This window comes from Hyperolius riggenbachi, chromosome 2 (genome assembly GCF_040937935.1).
Source record: "Hyperolius riggenbachi isolate aHypRig1 chromosome 2, aHypRig1.pri, whole genome shotgun sequence".
In the NCBI taxonomy this organism is placed as follows: Eukaryota; Metazoa; Chordata; class Amphibia; order Anura; family Hyperoliidae; genus Hyperolius; species Hyperolius riggenbachi.
The window spans coordinates 499411924-499434226 of record NC_090647.1 but is presented as its reverse complement, the minus strand read 5'-3'; the positions used below and the strand labels follow the sequence as shown (position 1 = coordinate 499434226).

The following is a 22303-nucleotide window of genomic DNA, read 5'->3' as shown; positions in this document are numbered from 1 at the left end:
TGCGTTGCTCATGCTCACTCAGAGTCAGTTCAGTTGCTCTGACTCTGCTGATTGTTGCTGGCATCATGTCGTCCTCAGTGCGGGTAGCGGTGGTGACAGGCAGCAATAAGGGCATCGGGCTGGCTACAGTCAGGGCTCTGTGCAAGCAGTTCCAGGGAGATGTCTATCTGACAGCCAGGAACCCGCAGCTGGGAGAGGAAGCTATCCGGGCCCTGAAGGAGAAGGAAGGCTTGTCCCCTCTCTTCCACCAGCTGGACATCAACGACCCAACCAGCATCCGGGCTCTGCGGGACTTCCTGAAGAATAAGTATGGGGGGCTGGATGTGCTGATCAATAATGCTGGCATTGCATTCAAAGGTGAGTCCTGTAGGGTCCTAGTTCTGTATATAGTAATGCCATGTGCAGGTGAGTCCTGCGGGGTCTGATGACCCCTATACTAGTTCTGTATATAGTAATGCCATGTGCAGGTGAGTCCTGCAGGGTCTAATGACCCCTATACTAGTTCTGTATATAGTAACGCCATGTGCATGTGAGTCCTGCAGGGTCTGACGACCCCCATACTAGTTCTGTATATAGTAACGCCATGTGCAGGTGAGTCCTGCAGGGTCTGATGACCCCTATACTAGTTCTGTATATAGTAATACCATGTGCAGGTAAATCCTGCGGGGTCTGATGACCCCTATACTAGTTCTGTATATAGTAATGCAATGTGCAGGTGAGTCCTGCAGGGTCTGATGTCCCTCTATACTAGCTCTGTATATAGTAATCCCATGTGCAAGTGAGTCCTGCAGGGTCTGATGACCCCTATACTAGTTCTGTATATAGTAATGCAATGTGCAGGTGAGTCCTGCAGGGTCTGATGTCCCTCTATACTAGCTCTATATAGTAATGCCATGTGCAGGTGAGTCCTGCAGGGTCTGATGACCCCTATACTAGGGAGGCAGGAAATTTGGGCGCATGAGGCAGGTGGACAAAAAGGGCGCCGCCATTTACTCCCATAATAAATATCGTTTAATGGGCACCCAACAGGAAAAAAGGGCGCCGGAGAAAAATAACGTTTTAAAAGCGGCGCCTGGAGACTTTTAGTGTTTTATAACTGCTTCTCATGATTACACATTATTTAATGATTTATAATTTTTTAAACATTATTTTTAAACAGTACAATATTTTTTAAAAACATTATTTTTAAACGAAAAACTACACAATATTTTTTAAAAACGTTATTAATGCTTATCACAGGGGGGTCTTAGGTTTAGGCACCACCAGGGGGGTCTTAGGTTTAGGCACCACCAGGGGGGTCTTAGGTTTAGGCACCACCAGGGGGGTCTTAGGTTTAGGCACCACCAGGGGGGTCTTAGGGTTAGGCACCACCAGGGGGGTCTTAGGCCCGGTTCACATTAGCGGTGGCCGTCCGGAATCGCCGTGCCGGAGCCGGACCGCTTTCAGAACGGACGGAACGGACGCACGGCATGGCAATGAAAGCCTATGCGTCCGTTCACATGCGTCCGTTCTGCCGGACCGGAGCCGGACCGGATCCGGGCCGGATCCGGACTCCGGCGTCCGTTCCAACATGCGCTATTTTTTGGTCCGGCTCCTCCGGCAGCCGTATCCGGAGCGGAGCCGGACTGCACCATCCGACCAATACAAAGCAATGAGAGCCGGAGAGCGCACAACACACTGGCTACAAAAACCGGACGTTCTACCCCACTTCCTATGCATTTTGGATGGGGACCACATGGGCCCAGCGAAGAGTGGGGCAGCAGCGATTTCATGCTGGAGCTCTTTTTGCCAGCAACATGTCTGCTGAAGGAGGCGAACAACAGAGAGAATTCCCAGGTTTACGAGTAACAACAGAGAGAATTCCCAGGTTTACGAGTAAATGCCTGGATCCATGGTCCCAACTGCAGTCTCTGTATCCACGGATGGTCTCCACACGTCCACCTGTCTCCAACAATGACCCCAGACCCTTCTGCTGACCTCCCAGACCCCAGGTAATTAAAAGGATGTTATCTCCTTAAGAAACCGGATCCGGACCGCAACCGTGTTCACACCGCACGGAAACCGGATGCAAACGGACCGGATCCGGATAGGAACCGTACGGATCAGGTCCGGTCCGGATACGGTGCAGTCCGGACATCCGGTGCGGTTTTTACTAAACCGCAAGTGTGAACCGGGCCTTAGGGTTAGGCACCACCAGGGGGGTCTTAGGGTTAGGCACCACCAGGGGGGTCTTAGGTTTAGGCACCACCAGGGGGTCTAGGGGTTAGGGGTAGGTACAGGGAGGGTTCTGTGTGAGAGTAGGGTTAGGTATAGTTTTAATAAAATTCTTATTAATCTTTTATAAAACGTTATTATACATTTCACTTTTTAAACCGGGAAAATTAACGTTTTTACAATTGTCGATTTCATACACATTATTTAATGATTTATAACTTTATAAAACATTATTTTTAAATGAAATATAGCACAATTCTTTTTAAACATTATTCATGCTTATTGTTTAAAACCCTGCGCCCTTTTTTCCTGACGCCCTTTTTTAACGTACCCCTATACTAGTTTTGTATATAGTAATGCCATGTGCAGGTGAGTCCTGCAGGGTCTGATGACCCCTATACTAGTTTTGTATATAGTAATGCCATGTGCAGGTGAGTCCTGCAGGGTCTGATGACCCCTATACTAGTTCTGTATATAGAAATGCCATGTGCAGGTGAGTCCTGCAGGGTCTGATGACCCCCATACTAGTTCTGTATATAGTAATGCCATGTGCAGGGGAGTCCTGCAGGGTCTGATGACCCCTATACCAGATCTGTATATAGAAATGCCATGTGCAGGAGAGATAGTATGTAGTGTTATGATGCCCAACAACCATACAATCTTGGGTGCTATTGTAGCCTTCTCCTATTTAGCAATCCTAGCTGTGGATAGTTACATGGAGGGAGAAAGTCTCTATTCCATCTCTTTGACCATCCTGGTGCAAATCAGCCTCCCACACTGGCTTCTCTTGATAACTGAACTCCATCCGGCTGCTCTCTATAGGTGAGTAACCCCAGGCACAGGCATCAACTGTTATCAGCATTGCTATTAACCTCCTTCACAGTATTCCTGACCCAGGCTGGGGGGGGGGGGGGGGGGTGTTAAGGATGCTGTGAGCACTAATCCCAAGCATGGGATGGAGGTAGCTGCTGGGAGCATGCAGCACAACAGCATTTATAACTCGCCTCCCCCGGGATCTGGACGCTTGCAGCCAGTCTTCTTCAGATCCTCGGAGGCTCACTGGCCCAGATTTATCAAAGCATTACCGGCAGTTTTTTCTTCTTAATCTCCTTAGCGGTAATCCCGAGTCAGGCTCGGGACGGAAAGCTGCAGAACAGGGTGGTAATCCCGTGCCTGAGTGAGTTTCATGCAGGAGCTGCTGAAGACCTCTCTGAGATATGTTTTTCTTCTTGGTTTTTAAGCCTCCTCTACACGCGTAGATGCGGCGGCGATGTTCCTTATCAATCGAGCCGCTGATGCGGCTCGATTGATAAGATTCGACAGGTCGGCTCTCCCCACCGCCGATTCCCTACTCGCTCCCCGCGAGGGGACAATGGCAGGGAATTGAGCGGAAGATAAGCGGGGACTAGTGGGGAATCGAATCCGGCACACGCGCGGCAAGCGGGGACGCGGCGGGCACGTGCGGGGACGCGGAAGAGGCGATCCGGCGGCTAATTGAGCCACCGGATCGCCGCCTCATCTACACGTGTAGATGAGGCTTTAGGGTCTAAAAGCTTGTGAAAAAATGTTATGGCTTTTAGACCTTAAATCTAGAAATAATCATAATGCCAGGGAGGTTAAACAGTTCTAACCACCAGGAGGAACTGTTCTGCATGATAACAAGAAATTTCTTAAAGAGACTCTGTAACAAAATGTTCAGCCTTTTCTCTACTATCTTACAAGTTCCTATATCTATTCTAAAGTGCTCTGGCTTACTGCAGCCTTTTTTAGTCGCTTCATTGCTGTAATACCGTATATACCCGAGTATAGGCTGACCCCCTAACTTTTACCTAAATATACTGGGAAAAATGATTGACTCAAATACTGTATAAGCCGAGGGTAGGAATCGCAGTGGTCCAACGGTGCAGGAGAAAGCATTGTTTAGAGAATACAGATGGATTGGAGGAGGTAGAAAGTACATATACAGTGGAAAATGCCAGACTGGAATGGTGTGTGTATCTGACATTTGTGCCCCTGCCATTCTAAAGTGCATACAGGTGTCTCCTGACATTGCTGGACTCACCTGCAGCAACGCTCCTGGTCAGTGCATTGATCCACAGTTTCTTATGTTTCTTTTAAGATCTTCAAATAAAATTCCTGCAGAGTATAGCTTCATGCATTCCCTTTCCCCTTTCTGTACAGCAGCACATGGTGCTCCACCAGAGCAGAGCAGTTTGATGCACATTTGTTGGTTCCCAGAGAGTGACTGTCCCTCTCCCCTGTGTCCCCCTCGCATGTGCTGCATATGGCCCCCCAAGTGCCAATATGAGATCTGGAAGTGCGCGGTAACTGCTGTCTGTGTAGTCCTCAGCATGTGCAGTGTGCCAGAGCAGACTTTGGGAGAGACTTCTGTGCCGCCCACCCCCATACCCGAGTTCCTGTGTGTGTCCCCGGCATATGCGGTGGTGGTGCGTCTGTCACTCACACCCTTGTGCCTGATTGTCTCCCCGGCATGTGCGGCATATGCAGCGATGGTGTGTCTGACTGTAACTCACCGGTCTGCGTTGCTTGGAATCCCTCTGCCTCTCGTAGCCGCGGTCTCATTGCCATGGCGCCATCTAGTGACACCTGTAATCGCGTCATAGCAATGCGACCGTAACTACGAGAGGCACAGGAATTCCAAGCCGTGCAGACCGGTGAGTGACAGACACACCACCGCTACATATGCCGCACATGCCGGGGAAATAATCGGGCACCAGGGGGTGAGTAATGGACACACCACCACCGCATATGCCAGGGGACTCACTGGAACTCAGGTACGGGGGTGGGCAGAACAGGGGTCTCTCCCAAATCCTGCTCGGGCACACTGCACACGCTGAGGACTAGACGGACAGCAATTACCGCACACTTCCAGATCTTATATTGCGGCGGGGGCACTTGGGGCGGCCTCTCTGTGCTTATATGACTCGAGTATAAGCAGAGACCCCCACTTTTGGGCTACTTTTTTGGGGTCAAAAACTCTGCTTATACTCGAGTATATACAGTAAATCAAATATACTCTCCTTTGTCAGGTTTGCCGGCCCAAAGAGGAAGTGGCTGTAATTGTTTACAGACAGGAGGAGGTTACACTGATAGCCCTGCTCTGAGTCTCTTGGAGTCTTTCACACACTGAAAACTGTGAAAAGCAGAGCTCACACACTCCCTGTTCTCAGTAACTCAGTATCATCTACTGATAAAAGCTGATAATTGTGAGAAGCATAGCTCATAGACTATTGCACAATGCAGACACGGACCTGCTATCAGTAATCACTGCTAAAGATTGGAGCATTCTTTAAAAGTTAAAACTTCTTCTAAACTATGAAATAAACTCTAAAGGCTGAATTTATTGTTCAATAATATAACCTTTCATGGAAACTGTAATGCAGTTTACAGGAACATGCAATATTATGATGAGCTTCCTGTTTGGCAGCCATATTTTTTGTTTACAAAATCAGTTTCTAAAACTGCTTTTTTTGGGCCAGGATCCTGGTGGGGAGCAGCGAAAAATGTGACAGAGGGGGACAGGAGATGAAAACCTACAGGCTGGTATGTTTATTCATATGAGGTTTTTAGGTTACAGATTCTCTTTAAATCCTACTTAAAGTGGATCCGAGCTAAACTTTTACTCATTGCATAATTGTGTTCCTTTCATATAGTTTATAGGGCATTCCTCAAGCCAAATACTTTTTTTTTTTTTTTTTTTTTTAATACTCTAATTCCCTCTAAACTAAACAAGCCTCGCCCACAGCTTTTCAGAGAGCCTTGGCACTGTAGCAAGGGCTTATGGGAGATCAGTCTGGGCAGGAGGAGTAGGAGGTTACTAGCCATTGATTTCAGAGGCAGAGGGGAGGAGGGAGGAGGAGAGCAGAGTGAATTTGTCACAGGCAGAGAGCTGGAGATGTTATCAGCTTTGCCTGTGTGTAATGTTTACAAACAACATGGCTGCTGTCATTGTATCACAGGAAGAAATAATCCACATTCTGTTGAAGCTGTTTGCAGCTAGATTTGCTGTGTAAACTATCTAAACTTTAGATAAGATATATAGACAAGTTACTTGTTCTAGTTAGTTTTTCATCTCGGATCCGCTTTAATAGCAGGTTAGCGTGGATTTCTAGAGCTACACTCCTGTTAAAGAGGAACTTCAGCCTAAACAAACATACTGTGATTAAGTTACATTAGTTATGTTAATTAAAATAGATAGGTAATATAATCTCTTACCCACCCAGTTTTAAAAGAACATGCAAATGTTTGTGATTTCATGGGGGCAACCATCTTTTTGGTTAAAAGGAGGTGACAGGGAGCATGAGACACAGTTCCAACTGTCCTGTGTCCTGATCACCCCTCCCAGTTGCTAGGCAACAAGAACAACAACATCAGAAATCCCATCATGCTTTGCACAGCTTCAGGAGAAAAATGCCCGGGCAGTTTTCTTTGATGGGGCAGAGCTTCGCTTCTGTGCAGCTAAAAATGAGGCTTTAGTAAACTGTTAAAGAAACACCAAGCCTTTTCAGTACTGCTGAGTAGATTTTTAGTCTGGAGGTTCACTTTAAGAAAAGCGCAAAGCCATCCCTAAATCGTTACAGATTAAGAAGTGCTTAATAGCAGTTCTACAAATACTGCACTAGTGCAGGCTAGGCATGGTTTGTGAAGGGCTCCTCCTCCCTGCTGCCAGGTGTCCTGTGCTTAACCCTTCTATTGCTGGGTATTGATGCAATACAGCAGATGTATTGGTTACCTCAGCAACAGCAATTTCCCTAACACACTGCACTGCCTGGGAAACCTTCCTAACTCCTCCTATTTCTAACAGTTTAAGAAGGAATCTGCACTACTTAGTGACTTCTTAGGATGTCTAAGACAATTCTGCATGGATTTATACAAATCTACTAATATTTTGTCTCAGACATGCTTGATAAATGTTCCGCTCAGTCCCTCAGGTGAGATTCAAGTTTGTCACATGACTTGCAGCGCTGATCCCGGGGAGGTGAGTAATGTGCAGGGCTGCTACAGAATCTCTCTGTGGTGTTATTTTTTTCTGATATCTAGGGTCTAAAGGCACATACATAAAAAGTACAGCTTTTAGACCCTACAATCTGTGAAAAATCGCAGCGCCAAGGAGGTTAATGCAAACTCTGAAATTTGCACCATGACCCGGGGCTGTGGAGTCAGTACGAAAATCACTCGGACTCCTCAGTTTATTAAACCAACGACTCCAGGTACTCAAAATTGCTTCGCCTCCAACTCCACAGTCCTGCCATGACCTAGAGTAATTATCGTGCCGCTGGTCTGTTGCCATAGTGATCGGTAAACGACTACATAAACATCTCCAGTAACCAGCGGCATCTCCATGTAACTTTCATAATAAACACAGGTGAGCTCTGGTACAAAGTCACATATTTACCTAAAAGGGCCCATATACTGAGCCAATTAGCGGCCGATTGATCGATCAAAACCGATCGATCGCAAATCGATTGACCTATCGATTTGCGGCCGATTTTAATCGATTTAACATGCTGGAAAATCTAGGTCGATCTGTTGAGATTGCAGATCATTTTGCATTGGACCTAATGGAAATCTGATGGCAAAAAAATGCTATCAGATCGATTTTCAATAGATTTCATAAATCTATTGTAAATCTGTTCCTAGTAAAAAATGTTCCTAAACACATCAGATCATAAATCTATCTGATGCTAATCTAATGCTGGGCATACACTATTCGTTTTTCACTAATCAATCGAGCCGCTGATGGCTCGATTGATAATATCCGACAAGTTCGATGACCCGCTGGATAAATTCCCCGCTCGATCCCCGCATGCGGACAATAGCGGGGAATCAAGCGGAAGATAAGGAGCGCCCGCAGGGACGAGCGAGAATCGATCCGGCCGCCCGCGGGTACGCGGCGGGAGTCGATTTGGTAGCTAATCGAGCTGCCGGGTCATCCCGTGTATGCCCAGCATTACGAGTGTATGGCCACCTTAAAGGGACACTTAAGTCAAACAAAAAAAATGAGTTTTACTCACCTAGGGCTTCCAATAGCCCCCTGCAGCTGTCCGGTGCCCTCGCCGTCTCCCTCCGATCCTCCTGGCCCCGCCGGCAGCCACTTCCTGTTTCGGTGACAGGAGCTGACAGGCTGGGGACGCGAGTGATTCTTCGCGTTCCCAGACACATTAGCACCCTCTATGCTGCTATATGGTATATGATATATGCTACAGCAGCATAGATGGTGCTATTGTGGCCAGGAACGCGAAGAATCACTCGCGTCCCCAGCCTGTCAGCTCCTGTCACCGAAACAGGAAGTGGCTGCCGGCGGAGCCAGGAGGATCGGAGGGAGACGGCGAGGGCACCGGACAGCTGCAGGGGGCTATTGGAAGCCCCAGGTGAGTAAAACTCATTTTTTTTTTGTTTGACTTAAGTGTCCCTTTAAGTAGAGGGAAGTCTCTGGATCCAAAGATTACTGATAAGGGCTTGCTGGTAATCTGATCGGTGCCGCAATCCTTTGGCATGAGTGCGGTCATACTGCGAGTGGCTCCATGCTACTCTGCAGGCACGTGCCGAAGGAGCGCGGTCCCAATCAGCTGGAGGGTCTATGAGCGGCTATGGGGGAGCAGAGGACATAAAGGGAAATAGTAACTGGTATTGTTTAAAAGGAAACCAATAGGGCAGCGTCCCTATCTCTTTCACCACAGGTTCACTTAAAGAAAAAAACAGCTTGTTACAGCTTACAGAACTCCGGCAATAAATCTGCATTGCGTAACTTCCTGTTTTCATGGAAGCAGACAAAGGGTTACCATCCTGTGTTTACACATTAGCTGTGTCTGCCGGGGACTGACGAATTTCTATGCTGACACAGCTGAGAAATTTAATTACACCTGTTATTACTTACAGATGAGAAGGCATTAGACAAGTGCTTCTCTCTAAAAACACACAAGGTGCATTTCTCTCTTTTCCTTCTGTCCTGTGCAAGAGTTCAGGTCCACTTTAAAGAAGAAGCGACACCCATGCTAACCTAGAAATAAAAAACACATATATAAGTAGATAAATACTACTTCTACTTACATAACAGATGTATTGTGCTATCCACGTAGTGATTCCTGTGAATTTTATAAAGGAAAAGCAGAAAATCCTATTCTAGGCAGTGGCCATCTTGCCAAGCTAATGCTGACATCATATCCTCCCTGACTCTTGTTTCCCCCCTCCCTTCTCTTGCTCACTGTGTATTCATTAGCTGCCCTCCTTCCAGAGTCTTCAGACACTCCCACTGAAATGTATACTAACAACTGCACTGTCTTTTTTTATTTACACGTCCAATCACTGAGTCACCTCAGCCTTCCTTGTAAACACAAGTAATCAGAGGGTGTTTCTGATAAGGAGCTAGGCAGGGAAATTAAATGGAAGATGAGGAGTATATTATAGATAAAAAGAACTCCCAGCATTCAACTCTTTGGCACTGTTTGGCACTAGGGCCAGTGCTCATAAAGTATGTGATAACTCCAAACCATAACAGCAGAAAAAGTTTTGCAAGTTTTGAATGCAGGATTAGCATCTTTATCACTTATTACACTCAGACCAGTTGCTGTTAAAATTGGATTTTTATGGTGACAATACCGCTTTAACATACTCCTGAACCATGTGAAAAGAAATGGAATAAAGAGATTACGGTATGTTTCAATGACTGTGCTGCTGCTTGTTGTTGTCAGGTTCCCCCACCCCCCTCGCCCCGTTTCCTGGTCCTCTCTGCCCGCACTCCTCTGCAGCAGACCAGAAGTCCCTAACACCAGTGCAGAGCATCGAATGAACTGCGCAGGCACAAGTTCGGAAAGCGCTCGCTTGCACTGCATTGGAGTGATTCGGAACTGCGCCTGTGCAATTCTGAATCACACGAGGCAGTTTCTTTGACAGGATCTTCAGTTGAAATAACTGAGGGGTGGAGGGGGAAGAACGAGCGGTGGCAGCACAGTGAGCGAAAGCTCATCTAGCCCACCATTAACCTCTCGCTGGCCATCCCTCCTACCAGCAGTAGTAGCTACAATTCTCCGTTGCTTTACCTTGTCATTCTGAGTCATTGACTTACAGTATTTACAGTGTTGGATGATATTGCAGGGCCGAGGCTGTACAAACGCATCGCTAGTCTGTTGGCTAGTGACTGTTGTTATGGGAGTGGAAGAATGTTGACACAGTGGCTCACACGTGACGTTACGCAGCGGCCAGGGTAAGTGGAGAGAACAATGCTCTCGGTCAGCGATCAGCTGAATCAATTTGCAGGGCAGATTGCTAACCTAGGCATAAAAAGGCATCAGAGGCCGCTGTACACATGCTAGATTCTCATTGGAGGCAGTCGTTATCTGCTGCCTCAGCCAAGTTTCATCTAGCGTGTGTACGGGGCTTTAGACGCAGAGCATCAGCACAAAAGTCAGGCAGCTGGTGTTAGAGAATGAAGATGACAGCCTCTATATTCCTTTCACTTCAGGTCCCCTTTAAAAAAAAACTCCTTGTTTTTAGTACAAAAACTCCTGTATTAAAAAAAATAAATAAAGCACTGCGGCCCATACATAGCGTGAGAATAAATATGAATGATTAGTGAGTATGTTTCTTATTACTTCTATGTCTGTGCACCTTTCTTATTACAGCTGCTGTGTGTACAGTGTGCAGTATAACTGCATTGTCATGCTGACTGGTGTCTGCAGCGTAATCTGAAATGTTGTTTTTCTGGTGAAATGGCTTTCCTGGTTATGCTTGGCATACATTTGCTATAAGATTCCCTAAATGAAACATTCCACCATGCATTTAATAAAAGTACATTATTATTATTTCAGTATTTATATAGCGACAACATCCGCAGTGCTGTATAGAGTATATTGTCTTGTATATATATATGTGTGTGTGTGTATATACAGGATCTTCTCAAAAAATTAGCATATTGGCCTCAATTCACTAAGCTTTATCAAACACTTTATCAAACATTTGATAATTTACCTCATGGGTAAAATCTAATTTTGAATTCACTAAGGTGTTATAGATTTATTGAACGTTTTAGCAATAAAACATTTGATAAATATGTAACACCTTAGTGAATTAAAAATTAGATTTTACCCATGAGGTAAATTATCAAACGTGATAAAGGCCACTGTGATAAAGTTTATTATTTTCTGTAATGTACTGATAAACATTAGACTTTCATATATTTTAGATTCATTACACACAACTGAAGTAGTTCAAGCCGTTTTATTTTAATATTGATGATTTTGGCATACAGCTCATGAAAACCCAAAATTCCTATCTCAAAAAATTAGCATATTTCATCCGACCAATTAAAGAAAAGTGTTTTTAAAACAAAAAAAGTCAACCTTCAAATAATTATGTTCAGTTATGCACTCAATACTTGGTCGGGAATCCTTTTGCAGAAATGACTGCTTCAATGCGGCATGGCATGGAGGCAATCAACCTGTGGCACTGCTCAGGTGTTATGGAGGCCCAGGGTGCTTCGATAGCAGCCATAAGCTCATCCAGAGTGTTGGGTCTTGCGTCTGTCAACTTTCTCTTCACAATATCCCACAGATTCTCTATGGGGTTCAGGTCTGCCGCTGTTTCTGGTTCAAAAGTGGGTTCATGCTTCCATCTGCTGAAAAGCTTTATGGAGATGAAATCTCATTTTTCAGCACGACCTGGCACCTGCTCACAGTGCCAAAACCACTGGTAAATGGTTTACTGACCATGGTATTACTGTGCTCAATTGGCCTGCCAACTCTCCTGACCTGAACCCCATAGAGAATCTGTGGGATATTGTGAAGAGAAAGTTGAGAGACGCAAAATAAATATCCACTCTTCCGCTAGTGCGGGGGTTCCTTGAGATCCAAAAATTAAATGATGGGCTCCTCCAGGACAAGAAGGTTGAGCAAGCCTGCCTTATAGCAAGAGTATGGTTGCCGCGGTATGACGGAATCATACCATGCACAATCTCGTTTTACTGTTTTCCGCGAGGGGGGAAGTGGGGCGACGCATCGGCGGGGGTGCACGAACAGGGGTAAATACTCACTTTGCGGGGCTTCTGAGCGTGTATCACTTACTTCTTCCAACTTCCCCTTCTTGCGTTCCATCTCCCGGCGCTGTTACAGGAAGGCAAGTACAGGAAGAAGAAAGAAGTACTCGTGTGAAGGACCCGGCAATTGATTATTTGTTTGCACCTGCCGCTCCGTCCCTCCTCCCCTGCCTATCTTTACTGCGGGCACCTATTCCTGGATATATACTGGCTGCACCTATTCCTGGCTACCTATACTGCAGCCCCCTGTTACTAGCTACACCTATCCCTGGCTACTTATACTTTGGTCACCTATTACTGGCTAAACCTATCCCTGGCTACTTATACTGCGGCTACCTATTACTAGCTACACCTATGCCTGGCTACCTATACTTCGGCCACCTATTACTAGCTACACCTATCCCTGGCTACCTATACTGCAGGCCACCTATTACTAACTACACCTATCCCTGGCTACCTATACTGTGGCCACCTATTACCATCTACACCTATCCCTGGCTACCCATACTTCGGCTACCTATTACTGGCTACACCTATCCCTAGCTACCTATACTGCAGCCACCTGTTCTAGCTACACCTATCCCTGGCTACCTATACTGCGGCCACCTATTTACTAGCTACACCTATCCCTGGCTATCTATACTGCGGCCACCCATTACTGGCTACACCTATCCCTGGCTACCTATACTGCGGCCACCTATTTACTAGCTACACCTATCCCTGGCTACCTATACTTCTGCCACCTATTACTGGCTACACCTATCCCTTGCTACCTATACTGCGGCCACCTATTAGTAGCTACGCCTATCCCTGGCTACCTATACTGCGGCCACATATTTACTAGCTACACCTATCCCTGGCTACCTATACTTCTGCCACCTATTACTGGCTAAACCTATCCCTGGCTACCTATACTGCGGCCACCTATTTACTAGCTACACCTATCCCTGGCTACCTATACTTCTGCCACCTATTACTGGCTAAACCTATACCTGACTACATCTATACCTTGCTACCTATACTAATAATTACAGAAGGGATGGTCCGCACTTGTCAGATTGAAGTCACCTTTATTAAGGACATATCCAGATTAAAATTCGACAGGCATCATAGCTGACATGTTTCGGACTCAAGCGTCCTTAATCATAGCTGTGTTCACTTTGCAAATTGGATCTATACTATTAATTGTATAATACTTGATACCGTGGTATTTTTTTTAAGCGGTTATCATACCTTGGTTTTTCACACCATTGCAACCCAGTGCATCTGACTTCCTATGATCACTTAGGTGATAAGGCTCCAAAAAGTTAAAGAATGGCACTGTTAAAGCGGACCTGAACTCAGAACTCTCTCTCTGCTCTAAAAGATAAGCAACAGCATTATAGCTTTTAAAGAAAAAACATTTCTTTGTTACAGCTGATACAAATCCTGCAATAAATAAATCTGCACTGTTTCTACTTCCTGCTTTCATGGAAGCAGACATATTGTTAACATACTGTGTTTACAAATTAGCTGCCCTGCCATGTCAGCTGACACAGGTGAGGGATCAAATTACAACTTGTGATTAGACACAGATGAGGGGAAATTAGACAAGCTAAACTCTCTAAATACATACAGGGTGCATTTCTCTGTTTTCCTTCTGTCCTGTGCAAGAGTTCAGGTCTACGTTAAATGAGATTATTTTATTCGTCATTCTAAACAGCTGCCCTGTTTGAAAAACTTGTTGTTAAAGGATAACTTAAGTTAGAGGGATATGGAGGCTGCCATATTTATTTCCTTTTAAGCAATACCAGTTGCCTGGCAGTCCTGCTCATCCTCTGCCTCTAATACTATTAGCCATAGCCCCTGAACAAGCATGCAGCAGATCAGGGGTTTCTGAAATTATCGTCAGATCTGACAAGATTAGCTGCATGCTTGCTTCTGGTGTGATACAGATATTACGGCAGTCAAATAATCAGCAGGGCTGCCAGGTAACTGGTATTGTTTAAAAGGAAATAAACATGGCAGCCTCCATATTCTTCTCACTACAGTTGTCCTTTAACTTCTCCATGTGGGCTGCTTAGGACATAAAATCTAACTTTCTACAAAAAAAAATAAAAATTTAAACTACAGAATCATAGACCACCATACAAAGATGGTAACATTCTGCTTAATCTGATCTTACTCAGAGGTACACACCTAGCCACTCACTCCGCTCCTCCAATGAACTTTACCTGACTGCCCCCCACATCACCCAGTCTCATGCACGCCTCCAGGACTTCTCAAGAGCTGCTCCAACACTATGGAACTCCCTACCTCCCCCCATTAGGGCTGCCCCCTCCTTCAACATCTTCAAGAAGGCCCTCAACATGCACCTTTTCACTCTAGCCTACCCCTTCCCTCACTGGTGCTCTAAACCCGCAACTGAACTCTGGTTCCCTTCCTTTGTGTCCCTACCTCTCCCTGTAGATTGTAAGCCTTTGGGCAGGGTCCTCCTCCTTATGTCTCCTACCTGTTCATGCACCTCCATTACTGTACACCCATCCTATGGCTCTGAGTCAACTCTTGAGTGAAGTCCACTTGCCTAATCTCCATGCTCCCATCCAGCGACTGACTAAGCATTACCTTGGACTCATAGGACTTGATTCTCTAAACGGCATTAACTGGTAGCACGGGCGTGCTAAGCAGTTACCAAGCGAAGTGCCGCTCACGGACTTTGGCGGACATTTGCAGAATTTTGCACACGATCGCGCACAAAAGTCCGTGTTAACGCGCATAAATGTCCACGATCGCGGGGCTTTGCACGTGCAAAAGTCCGCGAGCGGCACCTCGCGTGGTAACTGTTTAGCGCTCCCATGCTAACAGTTAATGCCGCTTAGCGAATCAAGCCCTACTGTACTTCGTGATCTGATTTGCATGTATTTCTGTATTGTCTTATTGCTCTATGCCACCCCTAAAAATTGTCTGTACCCTGAGTTAATGTCAAGTGCTGTGTCATATGTTGGCGCTTTATAAATACAATAAATAAATAATAAATTAAAGCGGAATATAACCCTGCATTTCAACTTTGCTCTAAAATATTATTTACAGCATATTATATGCAAAAAGCATTTTTTTTTTTACTAGACCAGCATTGGAAGGGTTAAACACAGAGGTTTAAAGTTCCGTGGAGTGATATGCAGAAGTTCAGATTGTTACATTCTATTTAGTTATATGTATCTATTGATAAATGTTACACACTCTTTGGCTGTCCTCCAACTCCTTCTCAGTCAGAGAGATGAGTCACATTCAACACTTAGATACTATTATGTAAACAAAATGTATCTATGTCAGCTTCAGATGCATCTGCAGAAATCTCCAGGAACTTTAAAGCCCTGTGTAACACTTCCAATGCTGGTCTAGTAAAAAAAAAATGCTGGTTGCATATAATATACTGTAAATAATGTTTTAGAGCAAAGTTGAAATGCAGGGTTATATTCCGCTTTAAGCTGTAGCGGAGTATAATTAGTTCACACACTGGGTTACTGGGTCCTTTGGAAACTTTTTTGATATAGAATGTGCTCTTTAATCTTCCTTCTTTTTTTATCAATGTTTGCAGTAACATGATATGACTTGTATTATCTCATACAGCCTTATCAATCCCTGCCATGTACTGATGAGGACCAAAAGTCCGAAACAGGCTGTCTACATGTGGGTTTGATATGGCTGTGTAAACATTAAAGCTATAAGCTTGCTATACACCAGCGGTTCTGGATGCTTGCTTGGCTTACCAAGGGCGAAAAGGGATAATTTGCATATTCAGTAGTAGTGCATTGTGGGTAACCACAAATGTTCACTTATAGCTGAATTATTGCAGATTTCCTTCTGTTTTAAGAAGGCAAATACACCAAACTTTGTATTATGTAACAGTGATTTATAAAGTCCTTTGCTTCCATATGGAAAGTCACCTAGCCTGATAACTGACTACACCCTTTACATCTTGTGATAGGTTTGCTGTTGGCCTTTGTATGTAATGGGACTTTGTTATTATTTCAGTGGCTGATACGACTCCGTTTGGCACCCAGGCAGAAGTAACTCTCAAGACTAATTATTTCTGCACTCGAGACATTTGCAACGAGCTTCTCCCTCTCATCAAACCCCATGGTGAGCTGTGTGTATTGAACTGGGACTGTGATTTAAAGTATGACTAATTTATAAAGACTCATAATAATGCCATCTTTAGATACCATTTCTCTCTCGAGATACCATGTCTTGTATGTCTGTTAGTTGTGAAATTCCCTCTTCAAAGTAATGCTGGAGCACTGAAATGTCTTGTGGTCAGAGCCGGTTCTCTCATGAAGCAAGGTGAAACATTTGCATCGGGCGCAGAGATTACAGGGGCAGCATGTTTGTACTGGGTTTACACTTACAGCATGCTGTCAGAGTAGGAGGAGAAGTGAGAGGAGAGCGAGGTGAAGAGGTCATCATTGGGGAAAAGCAGCTTGTTGTACTGTGTGAGGAGTCTGATAGTGAGTGAGATGGGGGGAGACAGGAAGTTTCTCATTTTACTTGCACAGCAGAAGGGAGGAAGTGGCACTGCTGTCCTGACTGAGGAGGAATGGAATGGATGAGAGTGAGCAGTTTGTTTGTCACAGACTCATAGCCAGTTATGAATGAAGCAGAATAAATTGTCAGGTGCTGTGTTCATTCTAAATCAGGGGGGGGGGGGGGGGGGATCACATCCTCACAAGTTTGCCTCAGGTGGCAAAAAGTCCAGAACCAGCCCTGCTTGTGGTCTCTGCACTACTCTGGAGAATGCCATTCTGGCTCATTGTCCGGTAGTCTGAGTCCTCATCCACTGTGAGAGTAAATTTCCCCTAACCTTATGCTACCACAGGAAGCACCTGATAAAGGTTGTAACTCTTCCCTATTCTGCCCAACATGAACAGAAAAGTTTTGTCTGGAGTTAGAGGCACCACCACGATGTACATACAGAAGAATGTATTCAGTTATTCAGAATACACAATTTTCCATTAATTACCCTGTTTTCAGCATCAGAAACACATCTTTCATCTATCTATTTTTGTATATTGGTACGTAACCTCACCCTCTAAGTGATGTTAACCATACCTCCCAACTTTTTGAGATCAAAAAGAGGGACACTTAAGCCACACCCATAGCCTCACATACTATAAAGGTTTCATAAGAAAAATATAATATTTTATAATTCAAACCACACTTGTTCCTTCCATCCTGGTTCATTTTCCTTCATATTAACATTTGAAAATTAGAAATATATCAATTTACAGGATGGAAACAAAGTTTAGAGTCACATGAAACACATTTTTCAGTAGAAAAATACATCTATTTACATAAATCTGTGCATCAGTGCTGAAAGAGGGACAAATGAGGAAGACAGAGGGACAGGGTTCCCAAAGAGGGACTGTCCCTCCAAAAGAGGGACAGTTGGGAACTATGCATACATACAATTCATTATATCATAAGTTTAATTTTACTTCAGATTATCTTTAATTATGGAGCTTCACAGCCTTAAAGGTTATAGTATTTGGATGGCTTCACATACATAAAAATATTTCCAGCACTAAACTCTCCACTTTATTACTCTCCACACAGATGTGGTGCAGAGATGTGGTGCAGGTTTTTATTGAGGCAATAAATCAGGCTGAGAGTGGGACAAGGCATAGAGCTGCCACTGCAAAGTTATCTTATCTGCAGACAGTATATATTGCATCTGTTTGCTTACTCCTCCCAGCCCTGTCATCTGAAGGGTCATCAGATGCAAAACCTCTGTGTGAAACCTCTGTTCTGCTTCATCCACTCCCCAGAGACACTGCTTGAAGCACAGGTACTGTCATAGTCAATGTTCTTCCTAATTACTCCCAGCAATAAGCTGGGAGAGAACTACAGCAAGCAGCATTTTCAGGAAGAGAGAGGAGTTAGACGTCTTTGATGTTCCCGCACTGTGCGAGGGGGCTGAGTGTGAATTGTACACACCCACACACAGCAGTAGAGATGGGAAGTCCGGATCTCCTTTGATGCGAATCTCTCCTTTGATCCGAATCTCGAATCATTTTACTAGGGAAGCATGGGGGGGGGGGGGGGGGGGGGGGGGTGAAATGACTAGCAGGACAGGACTTTCCCTGCAGTGGACAGAGAAGGGGGGTGGACAGACAGAGAAGGGGAGTAGATGGACAGAGAAGGGCCGGGAGTGGACAGAGAAGGAAGGAGGTGGACGAAGAGGGGAGAGCAGAATCGTTTTTTTGCACACATTACCCACATGTTGCAATCATATGCTTTAAATATATTTCACCTATATGTTCATCTGTATACTTGAATGCAAATGTCTCACAGTGAAAGAAAGCATTCCCCAATGTGTCCTTTTCTCACCTCGAACACTCATCATAAATTTAGGGAGAAGTTAAGTGCAGCTGTTTAGAGCAGAGTGCAGGAGGATCATATTGCACTGCAATCACAGTGCCTGCCCTGTCATTCTAGCCCAGCACGCTTTCTGCAACGTTACTGAGCTGTGCTTCTGAGCCAAAAGTTTCCCATTTGTTCACTATGCACAACTACGGGACAGCCTAAATGAGCAGCACATTACAGCCAGTACGTGTGCTCTACACATATCTGGCAGTGGCACCCATGTCCCCTCTCTCATCTACCTGTCCCTGTGCAAGACTGGCTCCCCTCCAACTGAGCGATCCATCTCTGCTCTGCTTCCAGGACCCCCCTGCCCACTGAGAGGGGGTGTGTCGCTCCTGGCTCCACCCCTTTTGTGATCCGAGTCGTTCATGATCTGGACAACACTACACAGCAGGGGGAGGAATGAAGCTCCTGCATACCGTAATGGAGCTGCTGGCGCCGTGATCATTTTTTTTCGCCCCCAACTTGGCCAAGCCGCCGGGACACAAGGGGAGGGGGGTGCCCGGGATTGCGGGAGAGCCCCCCCCCCAAATCGGGTCAGTCCCACAGGATTCGGGACAGTTGGGGGGCCTGTGTTAACCTAGGCTATGATGTCGCACCACCTTCTACACCGGGGGCCCTCTGTGAGACCAAGTGATGTTTCTGCTCACTTCGGAACATACAACAAACATTCCACCATCTTGCCAGCAGTACAGATGGTGCCACCTTTGACAAATCAGGGCAAGGAAAGATTTTATAATGGGCAGACATAAAAATAAGCAATTTTATTAATTTATAAAGTTATATTCAGTAAAGTTATTCTTTACACTGAAAGCTGTGGTTTTGTTGTTGCAGGGCGAGTGGTCAACGTGTCCAGCATGGTCAGCCCTAGGGCTCTTGCACAGTGCAGCCCCGAACTTCAAGAAAGATTCCGCAGTGACACCATCACAGAAGAAGAGCTATCCAACCTCATGGAGAAATTTGTTGAAGATGCCAAAAATGGTGTCCACCAAAAAAAAGGCTGGCCCAACACCGCTTATGGGGTCTCCAAAATAGGTGTGACGGTGTTATCTAGGATCCAAGCCCGCCAGCTGAAGGAGACCAGGAAAGGAGAGGGCATCCTACTGAATGCCTGCTGCCCGGGCTGGGTGAGGACCGATATGGCTGGTCCCAATGCCACCAAGAGTCCTGATGAAGGTGCTGAGACCCCGGTATATCTTGCTCTCCTACCAGAATCTGCAGATGCACCATATGGGGAGTTTGTCAGTGAGAAGAAAGTGGTGACCTGGTAGAACCTAAACCTCAATGCCTCCTGATAGAAGCTGGAAACTGCCATGTTCCTCTTTTTCTTGCAGGCCCTTAAGCTGAACTCCACCCAGCCCAGAATATACTTCTAACCTTTTTCCATTGCTCACCACATTTGTATGGAAATCACTTGAGGGACAAACACCGCAACTAACCCCCATGCCTTAAAGTAAACTGAAGTGGACCTTTCCTTTAAAAACTAAAATCATGCTACCGATCCGGGGGCTAGCTGGATCAGGTAGCATCAATTGCCGCCACTCCCCACTGCTCATACGTCCCGCAATCACTGACTTTCGGGTAACAAACAAACATACATGTCCGCGACCCCTGGGGTCATGACGCTGCATCTCTTGCTCTGATCTGCACCCAGCTGTGGACCTGCTTTACAGGAGATGATGTCACGCATCTTCCACAACTGCTGGTGTCAGATAAGGGCTCAGTGCTTCCCAATCACAACAGCGCTGAGCATCACAGAATATTGCCATCTGCAAATGAGCCAAAGAGCTCCTATCTGAAAACCTTAAAGGAAATCTAAAGTTAAATAAAAAAAAAATCCAGATCAACTTACCTGGGGCTTCTACCGGCCCCCTGCAGCCACCCTGTGCCCACGCCGTGACATGCTGATCCTCTGGTCTCCTGCAGTGAGCCAGTTTTTATTTTCGCTGACTCATCCAGCTGATGGCCGCTGCACCTGTGCGGGTCTGGCTGTGTGCATTCTCGATCACGCTCCCGTCACTGTGCATGCGCAGTACGACAAAATCTTGTACTGTGCAGGATACTCCCGGCGACTAGAGCATGATCGAGAACTAAATTGGCCTACTGCGGGGGACTGGAGGATCAGCATTTCATGGTGCAGGCACAGGGCGGCTGCAGGGGGCCGGTAGTACCAGAAAGTTAATCTGTTTTTTTTTTTTAAATGTATCTTTAGGTTTCCTTTAAAGAGAAACTGTGACCAAGAAGAATTGAACTTCATCCCAATCAGTAGCTGATACCCCCTTTTACATGAGAAATCTATTCCTTTTCACAAATGGATCATCAGGAGGGTCTGTATGGCTGAAATTGTGGTGAAACCCCTCCCACAGGAAACTCTGAGGACCATGGTACTCCTGGCAGTTTCCTGTCTGTGAACCTCGCTGCATTGTGGGAAATAGCTGTTTACAGCTGTTTCCAACTGCGAAAAAAGCAGCAGCTACATCACCTGCCAACAGTAAAAATGTCACCATGTGATAAATGTCAGACTGTAAATCAGGGATTTAAAAGATTTTACAATGGGAACACGCTGACTAAATCATTTATACATAATTATTGTAAAAATGAAGCACTTTTTATTACATTATTTTCACTGGAGTTCCTCTTTAAAGCTCTTCCTTTTGTTAGCCTGTTGATTCATGTTTGTTGTTAAATGTTTTGTCAGCAAATAAAGTTTGTGAGCAGTTGTTTCCTTTGTTCTTTTTTATTTTTGCAAATCGCGCACAGAGTATAGCAGTAGGGCTCTTTCCCCACTAGCTAACACGAGCACAAACCCAATTTTGTGCACGCGTTACGATGCACGGCATGACAACGGGAAGGTGCATTTCAGCGCTAGTACTTGCGTCCTCCAATGTTTCTAGAGGCATTACATCGTAACATGCAGGAACGCTTCATCTAATGTCAACAATAACATTTCATATCGCAACCCTATGCGGTGGTGTATCACAACCGGACATATCCGTCATATAAGGTCCTTATCCTGCTGCCATGTAGACAGGGCATGTTGGTCGGATATGTCCCTGTTGGCTGCAGCTTGAGCTATACTTATTAGTACTGAGCAATACTTACAATAATCTCTGCTGTTTGCTCACTGCTTGGATGTGAATAAAAAGAACCGTTTAAAGGGAAACCCGAGATGAGAATAATATGGAGGCTGCCATGTTTATTTCCTTTTAAGCAATACCAGTTGCCTGGCAGCCCTGCTGGTCCTCTGCCTCTAATACTTTCAACCATAGACCCTGAACAAGCATGGAGCAGGTTGGGGGTTTCTGACAATATTGTCAGAACTGACAAGATTAGCTGCATGCTTGTTTCTGGTGTAATTCAGTTCACTACTGCAGCCAAATAGATCAGCAGGACTGCCAGGCAACTAGTACTGTTTAAAAGGAAATAAATATGGCAGCCTCCATATCACTCTCACCTCGGGTTCACTTTAAAAATGTAATTGCTGGTCTACAAAAGTGTTTCTGGATCCTAAATAGGCTCCCCCCTTTTTCCTCAGCCAGGCTGATCTAGCAACAAGACCCTCGGAGCACAGTGCGCTGTGCCTTCGCAGTAAGCGTGAAACCTCTGGGCTCCTGCAGAAAAGGCCGAGCCGAATCG

General features: G+C 45.4%; 1 protein-coding gene across 1 annotated transcript; it reads left to right on the top strand.

Annotated features, from left to right (window-relative positions):
• LOC137547181 (carbonyl reductase [NADPH] 1-like) lies at nucleotides 1-21388 on the top strand. Its single transcript, XM_068270456.1, has 3 exons — nucleotides 1-357; nucleotides 16280-16387; nucleotides 19502-21388. The coding sequence occupies exons 1-3, from the start codon at nucleotides 66-68 to the stop codon at nucleotides 19936-19938; spliced, it is 837 nt and encodes a 278-aa protein (XP_068126557.1). The 5' UTR covers nucleotides 1-65; the 3' UTR covers nucleotides 19939-21388.
• The last annotated feature ends 915 nt before the right edge of the window (nucleotides 21389-22303 follow it).

Coding starts and splice junctions, on each gene's coding strand:
- LOC137547181 (XM_068270456.1), top strand. CDS start 66: ATGTCGTCCTCAGTGCGGGTAGCGGTGGTGACAGGCAGCAATAAGGGC. Junction 358..16,279: donor TGCTGGCATTGCATTCAAAG/GTGAGTCCTGTA, acceptor TTATTATTTCAG/TGGCTGATACGACTCCGTTT. Junction 16,388..19,501: donor CCCTCTCATCAAACCCCATG/GTGAGCTGTGTG, acceptor TTGTTGTTGCAG/GGCGAGTGGTCAACGTGTCC.